This window comes from Macrobrachium nipponense, chromosome 4, assembly GCF_015104395.2.
Source record: "Macrobrachium nipponense isolate FS-2020 chromosome 4, ASM1510439v2, whole genome shotgun sequence".
NCBI classification, from domain to species: Eukaryota; Metazoa; Arthropoda; class Malacostraca; order Decapoda; family Palaemonidae; genus Macrobrachium; species Macrobrachium nipponense.
In genome coordinates this window covers 128,506,146-128,524,791 of record NC_061100.1, presented here as the reverse complement: position 1 = coordinate 128,524,791, position 18,646 = coordinate 128,506,146, and the positions used below count along the sequence as shown (strand labels likewise).

The window sequence follows — 18,646 nt, the reverse complement described above, 5'->3', positions numbered from 1 at the left end:
CAACGAATCCTCCCGTTTTCTTTCTTCCTCCTCTTTTGTACTCCTGAAGTTTTAATGAAAACGGCGCGAATGAGAGCTCATCGCGCTGCCAGCAACTCTCGGCCTCATCATGTATGCATTAATTGCCTGTCGGCGCTAAAAGAAAGACGATCGCGAGAGCGTTTGCATGATATACTTTCACTGATCTTCTAAGTTTTTAGCGTAGTCTTTTTTTTTTTTTTTTTTTTTTTTTTTTTTTTTTTTTTTTTTTTTTTTTTTTTAAGTTATTTGTATCGTTACTTTAGAATGTTTAACGTTTTAGATTAATTTGGTCAGTGGTTTTTATTATTATTAGTTTTGACACTTAAGGGGAATGATCAATTTAGTTTTTGTGAGATTGAAGTTCACTTCTTGAGAAAGTGACGATTGTTTTAATTTTGGCAAATGGTTTTCTTAACGTTTCTTTGATGTGTGTTCTGTGAGTGTTTTACTCAAGATGCTTTTATGTCCACGGATTTAAAAGCTTCACAGGGGAACAATACATTCTCCAAAGCAGCGGCGATTGCCATATTCCTATACTCTGTTTTTTTTCATCTGTCCAGCCGCCTGTGGTGTTTTTGTATGGTAACACTGCGTCCCGGGCTTTAGATAGTTACGCTATGTGTAAGTTTTAGGTAAATAAAAGGATATCTGGGTGTACATTTGTAACTGAAAAGTGTTTTAATAATTTACTGTATGCGAATTACACCGTTAATATTCGAAATAGGATATTATTATAATCGCTGAATGTAACTATCTAAAGCCCGGGCCGCAGTGTTGCCATACAAAAACACCACAGGCGGATGGACAGATGGAAAAAAACAGGGTATAGCGAACATTGACGTTTGCACAAGTGATTGAATTACAGAAAATACAGAATTTTGCAAGAATCAGGACAAGTTTGTTAACTGTTTTATGCTTGTGTCAACCAACTCTCGCATCATAAAAAAAAAAAAACATGCCGTAAACATATTTGCAACTTATTGCACACAACACAAACGGATTGAATACAAGTCAGCGACTTCTGGTAACTCTTACCATTGCTTCATCGGTTATCGAACACTTACAGAGTTTTACTCTCCAGTAATGGTCGTTAACATGTTTTCAATCCGTTAGGTACATGTATGTGATAAGTTTTGGAAATGTTAGTTATATGTACTACGTAATAAGTTGTAGTAGACATAAAAGTGACATATGCGGTAGGTAGCAGACATTTTGGTTACATGTATGTGATAAGTTGTAGACATGCTAGTCATATGTATTTAATAAGTTGTAAACATGTCAGTTACATGTATGTAGTAAGTTGGAGATATGTTAGTTACATGCATGTGATAAGTTGTAGAGTTGATATACTGGACTGAAACATATAAAGATTAATGGCATGTTTAAGTGATATTTATCTGTAAACTTAGATATAATAAACTTTACTCATTTCTGTAGATACGTAGTGAGATTACGTTTTTATATTCACTTATTTGTTTTGATTTTGATTATATGAATTGAATGCATAATGGTCAACAAGTTTGTCTCAGTGTATTTATTCGAGTGTGTAAATCTATGTAAAGGAATTTATTAGACTATGTAAATCTGTGTAAACATATCTATGTGTGTAAATCTGTGTAAACGTATCTATTAGAGTGTGTCAATCTGTGTATAAGTATTTATTTATAAGTGTGTGTAAATCTGTGTATAAGTATTTATTTGTAAGTGTGTGTAAATCTGTGTAAATGTATTTATTAGTTTGTGTGTAAAAGTATTTATTAGAATGTAAATCCATGTAAATGTATTTATTGGAATCTGTCAGTCTATGTAAAAGTTTTTATTAGTGTGTAAATCTGTGTAAAAGTATTTGGTAATTAGAGTGTGTAAATCTGTGTGAAAAAACTTATTAGTGTTTGGAAATCTGTGTAAATCTATAGGCATGTGTAAATCTCTGTAAGATTTATTACAATGTGTAAGTCAGTGTCAATGTATTTATTATAGTGTGTAAATTTGTGTAATTGTATTAAGAGTGTGTAAACCTATGTAAAAATATTTATTAGTGTGTGTAAACGTATTTATTAGTGTGTAAATCTGTGTAAAAGTATTTATTGCTGAGTGAGTAAACCTGTGTAAATGTATTTATTAGTGTGCGCAAATCTGTAGAAAAGTGTTCATTACTAGAATGTGTAAAGATGTGTAAATGTATTTATTAGAGTGTGTACACCTGGTCAAAAGTGCCTATTAGTGTGTAAATCTCTGTAAAAGTATTTATTAGAGAGTGTAAACTTGAGTAAGCGTATTTATTACTAGTGCGTGTAAACCTGTGTATATTTATTAATTAGGTATGTAAATCTGTATAATATTAGTGTGTGTAAATCTGTGTAAGTGTATTTATTTATTATAGTGTGTAAATATGTGTAAAATATTTATTGGAGTGTGTAAATCTGCGTAAAAGTATTTACTAAAGGGTGTAATTCTGTGTAAAAGTATAGTGTGTAAATTTATGTAAATGTATTAGTGTGTAAATATGTGTAAAAGTATTTATTAGTGTAAATCAGTGAAAAAGTTTTTATTAGAATGTGTAAAACTGTGTAAATGATTTTATTAGTGTGTGTCAATCAGTGTAAAAGCATTCCTTAGAGTAAATCTGTGTAACTATTTATTAGTGTGTAAATCTGTGTAACTATTTTTTAGTGTGTAAATCTGTGTAAAAGTATTTATTAGTGTGTGTAAATCTGTGTAAAAGTATTTGAGTGTAAATCTGTGTAAATGTAGTTATTCGAGACTGCAAATCTGTATAAAAAAAATTATTAGAGTAAATCTGTTTAAAAGTATTTATTAGAGTGTGTAAATGTAGTTATTAACATGTAAATTTGTGTAAAAGTATTTATTAAAGTGTAAATCTATGTATAATTACCTTATAGTGTGTGTAAGTCTGTGTAAATATATTATTGTATGCAGATCTATTTAGAAGTACTTATTACAGTGTGTAAATATATGTAAATGTGTTCCTTGAAATATATTATCAGCGTTGGTGTCTGTGTGTATGATCGTGCAAATGTTTAATTTTAATCGTAAATCTCATCCTTGACATTTTTTCCAGCGCTGAATGACCACAAAGGCCTCAGCGCTTGGCATTTGGCCTAAATTTTATAATACAGTCCAGTTTTGATACGAGCTTGATCAAAAGTCGTATTTGGCAAAGATGTCAAATAGGTGGTCAGCGGTCACATATGCTAAATCAGTGGTTCTTATCCTGCGGCTCCTTTGGGGGTAAGAAACCGTACACCTGAGGGTACGAGACATGATATGCAGTGCAATTTTGCTGTTTATTTACTGTATGTTGGGATTGAAAGAGGAGGATGCACTGGACCGAAGGAGATGGAGGAATGTGTTGAAGAACCATTACAACGACCCCAAATAGGGACAAGTTTCTAGAGAAAGAAGATGATTTGCTATATGTTTTCATATGTTTGTATAGTATGTGTATATTGGATGGGGTACGCGAAATTTTTCTGAGATATCAGTGGGTATGACCACTTAAAAAGGTTAAGAACCACTCTGGTAGATGAAAATAATAATAATAATAATAATAATAATATTTACGTAGACCCTGCAAACTAAATTCAAATGGAATCCGTAATTTGTAAACATTTCAGCGTTTTATGAGTAAATATATTTATTTAATCTTTTTTTCTGGCAAGATCACTGAATCACCACGTCACTGGATTCGGGTGCCCGCCTGCTTGCGCATGCGCACGACCATACATACTATTGAATCAAATGTTCTTTGAGTTTTTTCCAAAAGACCTAACAAACTATAGTCACCAAATTCAACAGTTTCAAAGCGCCATCGTTTTCTGCGGTTTATGAAAGGCTACGTGTCACATTTACCCACCTGTATTTTTCGTACACCGTAACACCTGTTAGAACAAATGTGCAGGACTCTGTCTCGTTGACGCTTATCGATGTGTGGTTACTTTACGACTTTCTGTCAGTTTGCTTGGTTGCTTTTTTGTCTGTTTTCTCTTGACAGCTTTGCTGATAGCGTTCTTATTCTTGGGGTGATATTGAGCGGATTGAAGCCAATAATAATAATAATAATATAATAATAATAATAATAATAATAATAATAATAATAATAATAATAATACCAAAGTCCTCTGGGACTATGGTATCAGAACAGATAGGGTGATACGTCCAAACAGACCAGACGTGACGTTGATTGACAAAATCAAGAAGAAAGTATCACTTATTGATGTCGCAATACCATGGGACACCAGAGTTGAAGAGAAAGAGAAAAATGGATAAGTATCAAGACCTGAAAATAGAAATTAGAAGGATATGGGATATGCCAGTGGAAATTGTATACCCATAATCATAGGAACACTAGGCACGATCCCAAGATCCCTGAAAAGGAATCTGGAAAAACTAGAGGCTGAAGTAGCTCCAGGACTCATGCAGAAGAGTGTGATCCTAGAAACGGCACACAGAGTAAGAAAAGTGATGGACTCCTAAGGAAGCCGGATGCAACCTGGAACCCCACACTATAAATATCACCCAGTCGAATTGGAGGACTGATGGACAAAAAAAAATAAATAAATAAATAAAAAATAAATAAATAAAATGAAATAGAAAAAATAATATCAATAATAATAATATCCCGACGCTTTGTTAGTCCACGCTACCATTTATAGTTAGCTAAAACTTGCCCCCCCCCACCCCTGCTTGGTAAAACCGTTTTCGAGTATAAATATTCTACTCATATACCTCTGGTGCAAACACTTTTATCCCCCGGAGAGTGGAACTGTCATTACTGCACCTCGTGCGCGTTAATTAACGATCTTTGCGGCGTCCCTTCGGCCCCTAGCTGCAAACCCCTCTCGTTACTTTTACTGTACCGCTATTCATACTCTCATTTTTTCCATCTTACTTCCACCCTCACCTAATATCGGATTCAAACCTCTTTACTGTCAATTTCCGCCTCAGAGCTGACTTCCTCTTAGGTCCCAGCGCTTGGCCTGTGGCATAAATTCTGTATCCACTCTCTCGGTAAATGGGAGAGTGGGCTACCGAAACGTTGAGATATGAGATGAGTTTCGGACATCATCTTTGTTATAATAATAATAATAATAATAATAATAATAATAATAATAATTTGATTGACAAAGTCAAGAAGAAAGTATCACTCATTGATGTTGCAATACCATGGGACACCAGAGTTGAAGAGAAAGAGAGGGAAAAAATGGATAAGTATCAAGATCTGAAAATAGAAATAAGAAGGATATGGGACATGCCAGTGGAAATCGTCCCCATAATCATAGGAGCACTAGGCACGATCCCAAGATCCCTGAAAAGGAATCTAGAAAAACTAGAGGCTGAAGTAGCTCCAGGACTCATGCAGAAGAGTGTGATCCTAGAAACGGCACACATAGTAAGAAAAGTGATGGACTCCTAAGGAGGCAGGATGCAACCCGGAACCCCACACTATGAATACCACCCAGTCGAATTGGAGGACTGTGATAGAGCAAAAAAAGAAAAATAATAATAATAATATGCTGGAAGTAAACCCTCTTTTAAACATGTTAAATTAAAAGTGATTGCTGCCTCAGCTGCGTTAATTTTACAAAGGTTCTCTATTTTTTTAAATTATTGTTATCTCATTGTTGCTCACCAGTTTAACCAACAATGAGAAAACAGCAATTAGAAAAAATAGAGAAGAACCTTTATGAAAGTAACGCAGCTGAGGCAGCAATCACTTTTAATAAAATAATAATAATTAAAACAGTGATAACACTGTTGGTGATAAGTTTTATGAAAGGAGCACATTCAGTCCCCCAGAATTCCACCGACGCTAAGACACGCTACGCATGAAACGTCACCATTAACTAATAGTAGCAGCGATAATTATGCTAATGCCCTTTGTTAATACTCACACATGCTGGATAGATAACGGAAGATGAAATGCTAGCGACAACACTATGGATATACCGTCAACGCTAATAGTAAAACGTTCACAGGGATGACCGATTACGTAACCCTGCCATTCACGAAAGGAGTGTTGCGTAGCTTTGCGTAAAATTAGGCTTATTTTCCGTGACGTCCGAACTATAAAAAGGTCATTCGAGTGTCATGTTAATCACTCGCCATTAACTCCATTTCTGTCTTTTACTCATATAAAGCCTCAGGTGTGTAGTGCTGTCTTCACTCGTTTGTGAATGGTGACACACACACTAAGAAACTTTTAGTTAGTGGAGGTTAATACCTCCATTCACACAAAGTTTGTCCCACTTAGGTGCGCTGTAGGAGGCATTCCCCAAGGTTCTTCGCAGCGTCCGTCAACCCCTAGCTGCAACCCCTTTCATGCCTTTTACAGTAGCTCCGTTCATATTCTCTTTCTTCCATCTCACTTTCCACCCTCTCCTAACAATTGTTTTATAGCGGCGCTGCGAGGTCTCTCGCCTGTTATACCTTTCAACCCGTTTTACTCCCAGTTTATCGTTCAGCGCTGAATGACCTCATTGGTCCCAGTTCTTGGCCTTTTGTTTAAGTTTTATCAATTCCAATTCCACCTCCAGACGAGGTTTGTAAGTTGGGAATTGAAGTCAACCCCATCACCTGTCATTATTAATCTGGTATAGGGGTTAGTGTCGTGGCATGCCACTCAGATGTCGCAGGTTCGCGTCTCCCCCTGGACAATGAAAAATCACTGGCTGTCTATCACGATCAGTTACTGCTGCAGCGTGGAGTCTGGGGTGGGAGGTTGAAACCGACATTCTTTGGAAGCTTGAATTTCAAGTCTGTGGCCCCTTTGGTGTGCTTGTTCCATGTGAACAGGTTTTGTCTACTGAAATATAATAATAATAATAATAATAATAATAATAATAATAATAATAATAACTTCTAGTGGATGATTGTTTTCTCGAGAACAGTCTTTTCAGTATAAATATGTTTCAACTTTAAGGTAACCGGACGATGTGGCTATATGATAGCTGTGAGACACGCAGTCCGTGATTACCTGGCTCGGTAATGATGCGTTACATATAAAATCAACATAACGTTTATCGTGGGATTTGAACCTTCGTTTTATTTTGAAGTCATGTTAGGCAACAGTGTGGCAATATTGGTATAGTTTGTTTGCGTCAGAGGCTGGAAAACGTGTTTATATTCGTCTATGAAATCTTTGTACGACGTTTACATTTCTGGTACCTAATCCTTTCAAATGCTTTCCACATCCAAACGACGATATTTGGATATCTTGTATTTCCATTTACAATAGCAAAGTTCAGTTAAATTCAGTAAGGTGATAACTGCTAGTGGTAAATATCCCTAAGGAATCTGAGGAAGCTAAGCGTTGGACCTTGTGTCAGTTATATTACATAGAAAAAAATCAATAACACGTAGTACATTTAGTAATTCTTAAATATCAGGTGAGCTGTAAAATTTTTGTTACTAAATTCTGGTTAAAGTTGAGTTTAAGTTGAACCACACCACTGATCTGATTAACAGCTCTCCTGGCCCGAAGGATTAGATATTTCTTACATGGCTAGGATCCAATTAGTTACTTAGCAACGGGACCTACAGGTTATTGTGGGATCCGAACCACATTAGATTGAGAAATGAATTCTAATCACCAGAAATAAATTCCCCTAGTTCCGCACTGGCAGCAGCAAGAGCGAACTTGGGCTACCAGATTGATAGCCAAGTACACGACCCACTCGTCCAGTGAGGAACTACTAAATTCTGTCACAACATAGTAAGTGGTACTTTTGGGTCTTTCTACATAGTTGCTCATTTCAGGTAAATTGAACTTTTATATAAATCCCGGAGAGTACATCAAAATCATCCCTTCAGGTGTTGCTACGTTATATGCCCCGTAGGGGAAATAGTGCCGCCAGTGTACCTCATGCGGTGCACTGTAGGCATTACCTAGGCTCCTTGCAGCATCCCCTCGGCCCCTAGCTGCCACCCCTTTCATTCTTTTTATTGTGCCTACGTTCGTATTCTCTTTCTTTTATCTTTCTTTCGTCCCTCTCCTATCAATTGTTTCATAGTGCAATTGCCAGGTTTTCCTTCTGTTATACCTTTCTACTCTTCATTTTCCCTTTCAGCACCGAATGACCTCATAGATTCCAGCGTCTGGCTTTAGGCCTAAATCCTATATTCTATTCTATTCCGCATGGTATGAAATTTGTGGCCCCTTTCAACAGCATTCGACGTGGAAGGTATATTATCTTATTGTTGCTTACTAAATAGAAATTCGCATGTTGTAAGCAATATTTTTCACATTTGAATCTGAGAATAATTGGCTCTTAGATTTCATTCACGGTAGTTAGAATTTGTAATTATACTCTGTTTTTTTTTCATCTGTCCTTCCGCCTGTGGTGTTTTTGTATGGTAACACTGCGTCCCGGGCTTTAGATAGTTACGCTGTGTGTAAGGTTTAGGTAAATGAAAGGATATCTGGGTGTACATTTGCAACTGAAAAGTGTCTTAATAATTTACTGTATGCGAAATACACCGTTAATATTCGAAATAGGATATTATAATCGTTGAATGTAAGCTGAATGCAACTATCTAAAGCCCGGGACGCAGTGTTACCATACAAAAACACCACAGGCGGATGGACAGATGAAAAAAAAACAGAGTATAGAGAATACCGTGCCTGCTGACACGGACACCACGGATTTCTTTCACATATGTTCAGCAACTGACAAAAAACAGTGGGCTACGTAAGCGCACAGCAGCTAATACGAGGTGCGATTTTGTCGACTGACTGGAGGGTCATTCATCTTCTACTTAAGGATTTTCTCGTGACTCGCGTTTTTCTAAGTCTGATGCTTAATTCAGTTCTTTCACACTTGAGATGAGCCAGAACTTTCGCTCTCTCTTGAGATGTACCCAACTCTCGTTCCCTCTTCAGATGCTCTATAACTTTTCCCCTTTTGAGGTGTACAGCTCTCTTTCCCTTTTGTGATGTACCTCAACTTATTTTCTCTCTTGAGGTGTACCGTAGCTTTCTCTTGAGTTGTACCACAACTGACTGTCTCGCTTGAGATGTATCTTAACTTTTTTCCCCTTTTATGTGTACCACAACGCTCTTTTCCCCTTGAGATGTACCACAATTCTAATTTCCTCTTGAGATGTACCTTAACTCTCTTTCCCTCTTGAGATGTACTACAATTTTTATATATTTTATTTTATTTTATTTTATGTTATATATTAAAATTCTATTTCCCTCTCGAGATGTACCTTAACTCTCTTTCCCTCTTGTGATGTACCTTAACTCCTTTTTTTTCATTCATGAGATGTATCTTAACTCTTTTTTTTTTTTTTTTTTTTTTCCAGTCTTGAGATGTGCTAGAACTCTGTTCTTTCCTTTGTAAGCTGTACCACAACTCTGTATCCTTATTCAGATGTAGCAGAATTCTGTTCTTTCCCTCCCACGTTAGGTTTACCGAAACTTGGCCCCCTCCCCCGTGAGATGTATTGCCGCCCAGTTCTTTTAATTTGGGAGGTGTTTGACAGCTCTGTTCTTTTCCACTTGAGATGTACCACAAGTTATTGGAGATTTGCCACAACTTTATTCTTTTCCATTGTAACCTATCCATTTTCACCTTCTCTTCAAAGATTTGAAACTGTTAGTTTTTTAATTACTGCAGACGTACTATTGACACTTTTTTCATATATCGAACTGATTCTGTTTTCTCCTTTTATGAAAATGATCGAAGTTCGAATCCCGGCTCGGCCAACGCGGAATCAGAGGAATTTATTTCTGGTGATAAAATTCATTTCTCGATATAGTGTGGTTTGAATCCCACAATAAGCTGTAGGTCCCGTTGCTAGGTGACCAATTGGTTCCTAGCCACGTGAAAATATCTAATCCTTCGGGCCAGCCATAGGAGAGCTGTTAATCAGCTTAGTGGTCTGGTAAAACTAAGATTTACTTAACTTATGAAAATTATAACGATAAAAGGCAATGTGCAGATCAATTTCATTGCATGCTGCCAAATTTTAGCGTTGATTTCAAACTAGGTTAAACCAAGTAATACTTGATATTTTTTTTTTTTTTTGTTTTTTTTTTTTTTTTTTTGTAACGTTAAAACTGCAGGCAACGTCACACGGTCAGTTTCAGTTTTGCCCCGTATGTCGGAAATCATGCTAGAATTTTAGAGGCAAGGTGTCTGTCATACTTGTCAAGAGGATTTGGGCTTCGAACCCATTGTTCCCCTTTTGGTCTAAAAAGTGAGTTTGATGCAAAGTAGTCAGTCGACGGTTAATGGTTTGCAGCCAAGGCCGAAGAAGGCGGCCTCGTCTTTTTATAAGACCAGCTGAAAAGCTTTTAGTTGCTCGTTGAAGGCTATACATTGCTAGTGCCACATGTCGAGGATTTTTTTTTTCTTTCTGTGAAGAATAAATCCTGACAACTTACTGTGATTGAATCAATTAATAGGTAATAAAAAATGTGTTAGGGTTATAGCACAAGTGACAAGGAAGATAAGTTAATTTGAAAATTATGGTAATATTTCAATATCATAACGGGAAATGATGAGGAGGACTCGGTAAAGCACCCAGATTGGCGTTACAACTCGTTCAGTATACGTAGTATATACACACACACACACACACACACACACATATATTATATATATATATATATATATATATATATATATATAATATGATATACGTATATATACGTATATATATAATATATAATATATATATACATATATATATATATATAATATATATATAATATATATATATATATATATAATATACGTATATATATATATAATATACGTGTATATATATATATATATATATATATATATATATATATATATATATATTTGAATGTACCTGCGTTTGCGCCCAAGTACAGGTAAATTATTATCGAGAAAAAAAAATTCCCCTTCGGTTAAGCATATATAAAATATATTAATTTCCGAGGTAGAGCGAATTAGATATTAAAGGACATTGTAGCTATATATATATATATATATATATATATATATATATATATAATATATATATATTATATGAGAGAGAGAGAGAGAGAGCAGTGAATATGATTAAGTTTACCATTTAGTAAAAAAAAAAAAAAAAAAACTGGGAAATATATGGTAACGGAGGTATTGATCTTTTGTCTGGGCGCTAACTTAGCACTTAGCTATAAAGAAGTCGGCGCTTCTTTTTGTGGAATGAAAATTCCAGCAACGTAGTGACAGATCAAAACAATGGCCCATCCTGTGTTTGTCCTTTTCCAGGAACCTGCGTGTCCGGGTGGCCACGTGTATGCCCCATAGGGGATTTTATCCTGTTACGCTTTTCAGTCCTCCTTTCATCTCAGTTTTCCTTTCAGCGCTGAATGACTTGATAAGTCCCAGCGCTTGGCCTATGGCCTAAATCTTATATTCCAACCTAATCCATGTGTATGTGTGTAATAGTGTGTGTGTGAATATACCCTTGCAAAGGTTCCGGTTGTACGTAAAGTGAGGGACGCATAGTAACGTTAATTGGCAATTTGTCGATTAACTGCCTCCATTCCCTGACTGTCATTAACGTTAAATTGCAGCCGGTTATCGTTTACCCGTCATGGTTCTCATTAAAGTTACAGCCCTGTCTTCCACAGTGATGTTTCATGGGCTCTCTCTGCTGACGTCATCGTGGGTTTGTGCCCTCTGCTTTATCGCGGGGCATTCAGTTCGAAGGATATTCTTGAAATAGCATATATATATATATATACTATATATATATATATATATATAGCATATATATAGATATCTATAATATTATATATTTTCTATCATACAAATATATATATAAGATTATATATTATATATATATATATAATATAATATATTATATATTAATCTAGGATGGAATCCACGTACGAATATCCTTTGCAGCTTCATAGCAGCTGTTCCTAAACCACACAAATATGTTTTTAAAGCTTCAGTGAGGTTGTTTGTAGTTACACTTATACCATTTGCTTTAATCATTCAGTTGCTCTTGGTTCGTGGGTATCATTAACCCTTTAAATGCCGTGTGGTCCAAACTCCTGGCTCTCTCTGATTCAGTGTAAATTTAATTGGTTTATGACATTTTCCCCGCATCATTGCATCTCATACGGCGCACTGTAAGGCTCTTTGCAGCGTCCCTTCGTCCTCTATCTGCAACCCCATTCATTTCATATTTTCTTTATTCCACCTTACTTTCCACCCTCTCCCAACAACTGATTCATATTGCAACCGCGAGGTTTTGATCCTGTTACACCTTTCAACCCGTTTTAACTGACAATTTCCGTATCAGCGCTGGATGGCCTCATAGGCCCCAGCGATTAGCCGTTGGCCTAAATTCTGTATTCTGTTTTATTCTATTCGATTTATGAAATTCAGACTGTGAAGCCGGCCACTGCGGTACTTTATGCCAGGATCTTAATGTGAAACAGGGAAAACTCCACAGTTGCACTAGGCTACAATGTTACCATATCATAGGCGAAGTGGGATGACGTCATAAGCGTTGAAACTATGGAAGTAGATCTGGCAACAAACAGTGGTACCAGATGAGGTTGTAGGCCACTGTTTTTACTCCGCTCATAAGGGAAAGACCGGCAGACAATTGTTAATTGGTAAAAATGTTTGTCCGTCGGACATTGTTCGACCGTGTGGACGCACCTTAAGGGACGATGCAAACTCTTGCATCACGTGAGATGTAGGGACAGCACTAACCCTCCGCAGGGTCCATTCAGGTGTTCTTCATAGGGTTCCTTCCAGCAGGTCTTTCATTTGTCTTATGCTTTTTTTATGGATCCATGAAAGTGTATCACTCGACTAGATATTAATTGCATCAGAATTTGTCTAGAGGAATGTGAGTGGATTTTGGGGTGGTGAATGGTCCTTTTTCATATATGAAATTTGTAAAAAAGAAATGTGTTTTTTTGGTCATCTGATGGTCTGCAGAGCAGTTTCTTGATAAAGAATAATAAAACTAAAAAGCTGCCAAAATCATTCATCTCGACAAAAACAACACCACCATTAAATAATTGTTCATTCTTATTGTCATCTCAAAGAGTTTTGGCATAGAAGGATAAACGCCTGGTAATAGTTTTGAAAAAATGGTGCAGAGAATAAAACATCACCTGGCTGGGAAGCACACCTGTTGTTTATCATTTGTGGCACTGAAGGGGTGAACGACTTTTAGTAGCCAACCTTTTTGCTTTAGCGTCACTCCACTTTTTTTCCACGTCATATGATTCACTTGCTGACTAGTCGTAATGTATACTTTGGGTTATCCTGTCACGTAGATTATTCTACAATTTATATTGTAATAAGTGAACATATTGCACTCTTACCTTTTCAAGTCTTCCAGTACAATTGATGTGGTTTTCAGGCAGTTTGTAGTACATCTTACAAATTATTTTGTTTCCATGTTTCAGCGTTCTTGTGCATTCCAGATTTTCCTGATTTGGTACTACTTTTGCAAAGTCCGCCTGCCTCTCTTGTGGCGAACAGATCAGAGTATCCTGCTCCCACTCACCTAGGGTTTATAATATTATCTCACATCACTGTCTTTAGTTAATCGGTGGGCTTTGCGAATATCAGTTGGGAACATTTTCCACACAGGAATTATGTTTCATTCTTTCACTAGTTGTACTGTCATGGATCATAACTGTAATTAGCAAGCATCTGTAATTATTGCATTCTTTCACTATACTCTGTTTTTTTTTCATCTGTCCATCCGCCTGTGGTGTTTTCGTATGGTAACACTGCGTCCTGGGCTTTAGATAGTTCTGCTATGTGTAAGTTTTAGGTAAATAAAAGGTATCAGGGTGTACATTTGCAACTGAAAAGTGTTTTAAGATTTACTGTATGTGAATTACACCGTTAATATTCGAAATAGGATATTGTTAGTAATGTTGAATGTAAGCTGAATGTAACTATATCAAGCCCGGGACGCAGTGTTACCATACGCAAACACCACAGGCGGATGGACAGATGGAAAAAAACCGAGTATAGTTGTACTGTCATGGATCATAACTATAATTAGCAAGCATCTGTAATTATTACACCTGCCATTTATTTCCTCCATGTTCTATGAACTTATGCTGATATCAGGAGCTGTTTTTTTTCGAACTCCCCACCTATTCCTTTTATGGCATGATATTCACTTTTCTCAGGCTTATTTTTTCTCAAAACTAGGCAGACATTTTGTTTTTATGCTTGCATCCTAAATTCTTCGTAGTTGGGGAAACTTCGAATCACCTAAGATTCCGGTTTCTGTTTCGGTTCTAACAGAAAGGATGGAAAGTAGAGCCTCCAGTCTTGCTAGTTTCACTGCTTGCTAAATTGCCCATGACGGAGGATATGATAGCAAAAATGAGTGCGGTTTCAGTCAATGCATATAAGAATTTAGTATTCATTACATTCCAGATGCTGAGCATTCTTGAATGTAAAGGTTTAGCGCCAGTGGATCTACAAAAGACTGGGGAACGTGCTGATCTAGCACAATGCTTGGTCTGCGCGTTGAAAACATATTTTGTTCAGAATGAATAATTTATTATTGCAATCTATACCAATGTCATTACTGAAACTGAATCTCTTTTACCTTTTCAGGGCCCCAAATTCCCGGACACGGGCATTATCCCGGGACTGCCGCAGAGGAAGAAAGATTGGCACAACTATACCCAGATGGCCATTGAGAGCGCCCGCAAAGGCCCTGGCGAGCAGGGGACTGCCCACAAGCTGCGACCTGACCAAGAGGAGGAAAAGAGAGAGCTGTTTGAAACAAACGGCTTCAACGCTTTGTTAAGCGATCAACTGTCCCTGGAGCGGTCACTCAGAGACATTAGGGATCCAAAGTAAGTATCCAGAATTTATTATAGTATTAGGTTTTGAATGTGCTATTATTAAAAATAATAATAGTCACACAATAGTAGTTTGAAGGCTTTCAGGGGTTGCTTCTCTTAGCTAAGGGAAGGAATCTTACAGGAATACGAATTAACGAAGTACAGGCTGAAAAGTTAAGTTTTAGAATATCGCAGAACAGAATGATTGGAATTAGCCTAAGAGAAGAACTATGCTCTGTTTTTTTCCATCTGTCCATCCGCCTGTGGTGTTTGCGCATGGTAACATTGCGTCCCGGGCTTTAAATAATATCCTATTTCGATTATTAACGGTGTAATTCGCATACAATAAATTATTAAAACACTTTTCAGTTGCAAATGTACACCAAGATATCCTTTAATTACCTAGAATTTACACGTAGCCTAACTATTTTAAGTCCGGGACGCAGTGTTACCATGCGCGACCACCACAGGCGGATGGACAGATGGAAAAAAACAGAGTATAGACAGAAAAGGGCGAAGGGTATTGCTTTTCCCTCAGCGAACATTGTAGATCTTTCAAGACAGAAGAGAAGAGGAAGAGACATTGACAGTAGTTGACAACTTGTATATCAAAAGGGCCAGATTTAGGTTTCTATGGTTAGCAGAAAACAAGATCGGGATATTAGACTCACTTGTAGTAAGGTAATACTTATTCCTTCAACTTAGAAAAGTACAGTGAATTGCATCAGGTATTGAGACGAGACATGAATAAAATCAGAGACTAAAAGGATACCTGATGCTTCTAATTTTTAGTCTTGGGGCAGCAAAGTGCATGAGTAGTCAAACCAACACTTAGCAGAGGATCGTTACTACGAAAGGTGGTGTTATAGTTGTTAATGGTTCGAAAACCCGAGGGTATGACCTGATCATTTTTAAGGCAAAGAGAAATACTTGAATGGGAGCCTACCTTAGACTCAAAGTATCATAATAGGAGCCATGAGGAATTGAAATGGAATATCATACTGGAGCTAAAGGCCAAGAGTTGGTTGCCTACGAGGTCTTTCAATGCTGGAAGTTAAGTTAAATTGAGAGTGGAAGTGTTTTAAAGGTCTGACAGGAGGAGGAGGAGGAGGAGGAAGGAGGAGGGGAGGGAGGAAGGGAGGGAAGGAGGGAGGAAAGGAGGAGGGAGAAGGAGGAGGAGGAGGAGGAGGAGGGGAGGAAGGAGGAGGAGGAGGAGGAGGAGGAGGAGGAGTAGGAGGAGGAGGAAGGAGGAGGAGGAGGAGAGGAGGAGGAGGAGTAGAGGAGGAGGAACTTTCCAGTTGCACTTGAGGAGTTGTTTTCGAGAGAAGATTAGAGGAGGAGGAGGAGGAGAGGAGGAGGAAGGAGGAGGAGGAGGAGTAGAGGAGGAGGAGGGAGGGAGGAGGAGGAGGAGTAGAGGAGGAGGAGGAGGAGGAGGAGGACCTCGCAGTTGCACTATGAAACAGTTGTTAGGAGAGATTTGAAATTAAGATGGAAGAAAGAGAATATGATCGATGCTATTGTAATAAGAATGGAAAGAGTTGCAGCTAGACTTCGAAGGGACGCTGCAAAGAATCATCAGTAATGCCTACAGTGCACCACGTGGCGTTTTGGATAGATGCGATTTGCCGTGCGTGTTCGTGTACGTTTCCTGAAACTATAAAAACCCAGTTTTCGTTCTTGCACTCTCATTTTTAAAATAAATTATTGGGCAAGAAAATTACACCAATCATAATTGTAACTTTTTTCGTGGAATGTTGCACATTTAAAAGTTGAGCAATTACAAAATATCAAAGAGAATAATACACCCGAAGACATTTAAGTTTAAACGTATCTCTGTACTAATAAGCACGTTTAGGTCCGACAAAGTTTGAGTTTTGACGTTTGCTGAATACTGATATGAGTGTTCCATACAGTCTCTCTCTCTCTCTCTCTCTCTCTCTCTCTCTCTCTCTCTCTCTCTCTCTCTCTCTCTCTCTATTTTCCCCCTTTGTGCACTTATTAGAATTTTCAGGTTATCAGACTTTCGGCCTAAACAGAATATTTCCTGTATAGAACGTCATTAATGAAGATGTATTCTGCACACGGCTGAATAAACATTCATTATTTTGTGACATATTCACGAAAATCTTTCACTTTGAAGGTATCAACATAAATATTTCAGACATGCAATGGTTATAACCCGTTTTTATTCTAATTTTTTTTTTTACTAAAGAATTGTTTATATATCTACCACATTGCTCAAGTTTCTGTGCTGTATCTACATTCCGGAATGCCAATGAAAGAGCAAAAGTATTTTATATCAATTTATTACTCTCGTTATAAGGAGTATATTCAGGGAGTACAATCGATCAGTAGGAAAACAAAACTAAGGTATAGTCTACAATTTTATGTTTTTGGACATTGCCTCGCCTCATCTCTATTGTCTCCAACAAATTCTACTAAAAGAGACTTCTAATTATATAAGTTTTTACAGTTTGTAGGATAAATGAAAACTTCCTCGTTGGACGAGTTAAGGGCTGCAGTACCATCAGTGTACCTCATGTGGTGCACTGTAGCATTACTTAAGGGTCTTTGCAGCATGCCTTCGGCCCATAGCTGCAACTTCTTCCGTTCATTTTACTGAACCTCCGTTCATATTCTCTTTCTGACTTTCCACTCTCCCTAACAACTGTTTCACGGTGCAACTGCGAGGCTTGCACCTGTCAAAAAAACCTTACTGCCAGTTTCCCTTTCAGCATTGAATGACATCATAGGTCTCAGCGCTGTGGTCTTGTTCACTAAAATGACATTTTAGTGAACAAGACCACAGTTGATGGTCGAAAGCTTTAATCCTGTACAAGAAATATATATTTTAAACTACAAGAGGATTTTACTTCATTGTGGATTGTATCCCCATTTACTTAGAGGTACGACATAGTACCTGGCTTCTGCATATGTATATAATTACACACACACACACGTATTTCCACCAGGACCGAAAAGCCCACGACATATTTCCGAGTACCGTTTATGGGAACACTTGTTCGATTCATATTTCACCAAATATCGTGAGCAGAGCAACGTATAAAATTACGAAAATATATATATATATATATATGATATATATATATATATATATATATATATATATATATATACACAAATATTAAGTCTCGAAAATCGTTCTACATCCAATCACTATTTCCCGGAAATATATTTAACTGGGCATTAAACTATATTGTAGCTTGACATTTGTGAATATAAAACATATATATATATATATATATATATATATATATATATATATATACACACATATATATAAACACACACATATATATATATATATATATATATATATATATATATACAATACATACATATATACAAATATTAAGTCGCGAAATCGTTTTACATCCAATCACTATTTCCCGGAAATAATTTAACTGGGTATTAAACTATATTTATAGCTTGACATTTGTGAATATAAAACATATACATACACACACACACACACACACACACACAACACACACACATATATATATATATATATATCTATATATAATATATATATACACACACATATATATACATACATACACATGTGAGTGCGTGTTTTTGCGTGTGTAATGTGTATCAGCATTGAGCCGTTCTCCCTAACAGGAACAACAACAACAACACAACCACATACGTACTTCAGCTGCCGATCTGTGCATGTAACGGGCCGCAACTTTATCCGGTTCTTACGCCTACAGATTTATGCATATCAATGCTCGCTGAACTTCTCCTACACGTGTGACCTACCAATCA

The 18,646-nt window shown here is 36.9% G+C and overlaps 1 protein-coding gene across 1 annotated transcript in view; it reads left to right on the top strand.

Moving 5' to 3' along the window:
* LOC135211172 (N-acetylgalactosaminyltransferase 6-like) overlaps window positions 1–18,646 on the top strand; it is a 77,083-nt gene that overhangs the window by 32,543 nt on the left and 25,894 nt on the right. The window contains exon 2 of the mRNA XM_064244374.1: window positions 14,622–14,866. Coding sequence (XP_064100444.1) covers window positions 14,622–14,866 — 245 coding nt within the window. The remainder of the gene's footprint in view (window positions 1–14,621; window positions 14,867–18,646) is intronic.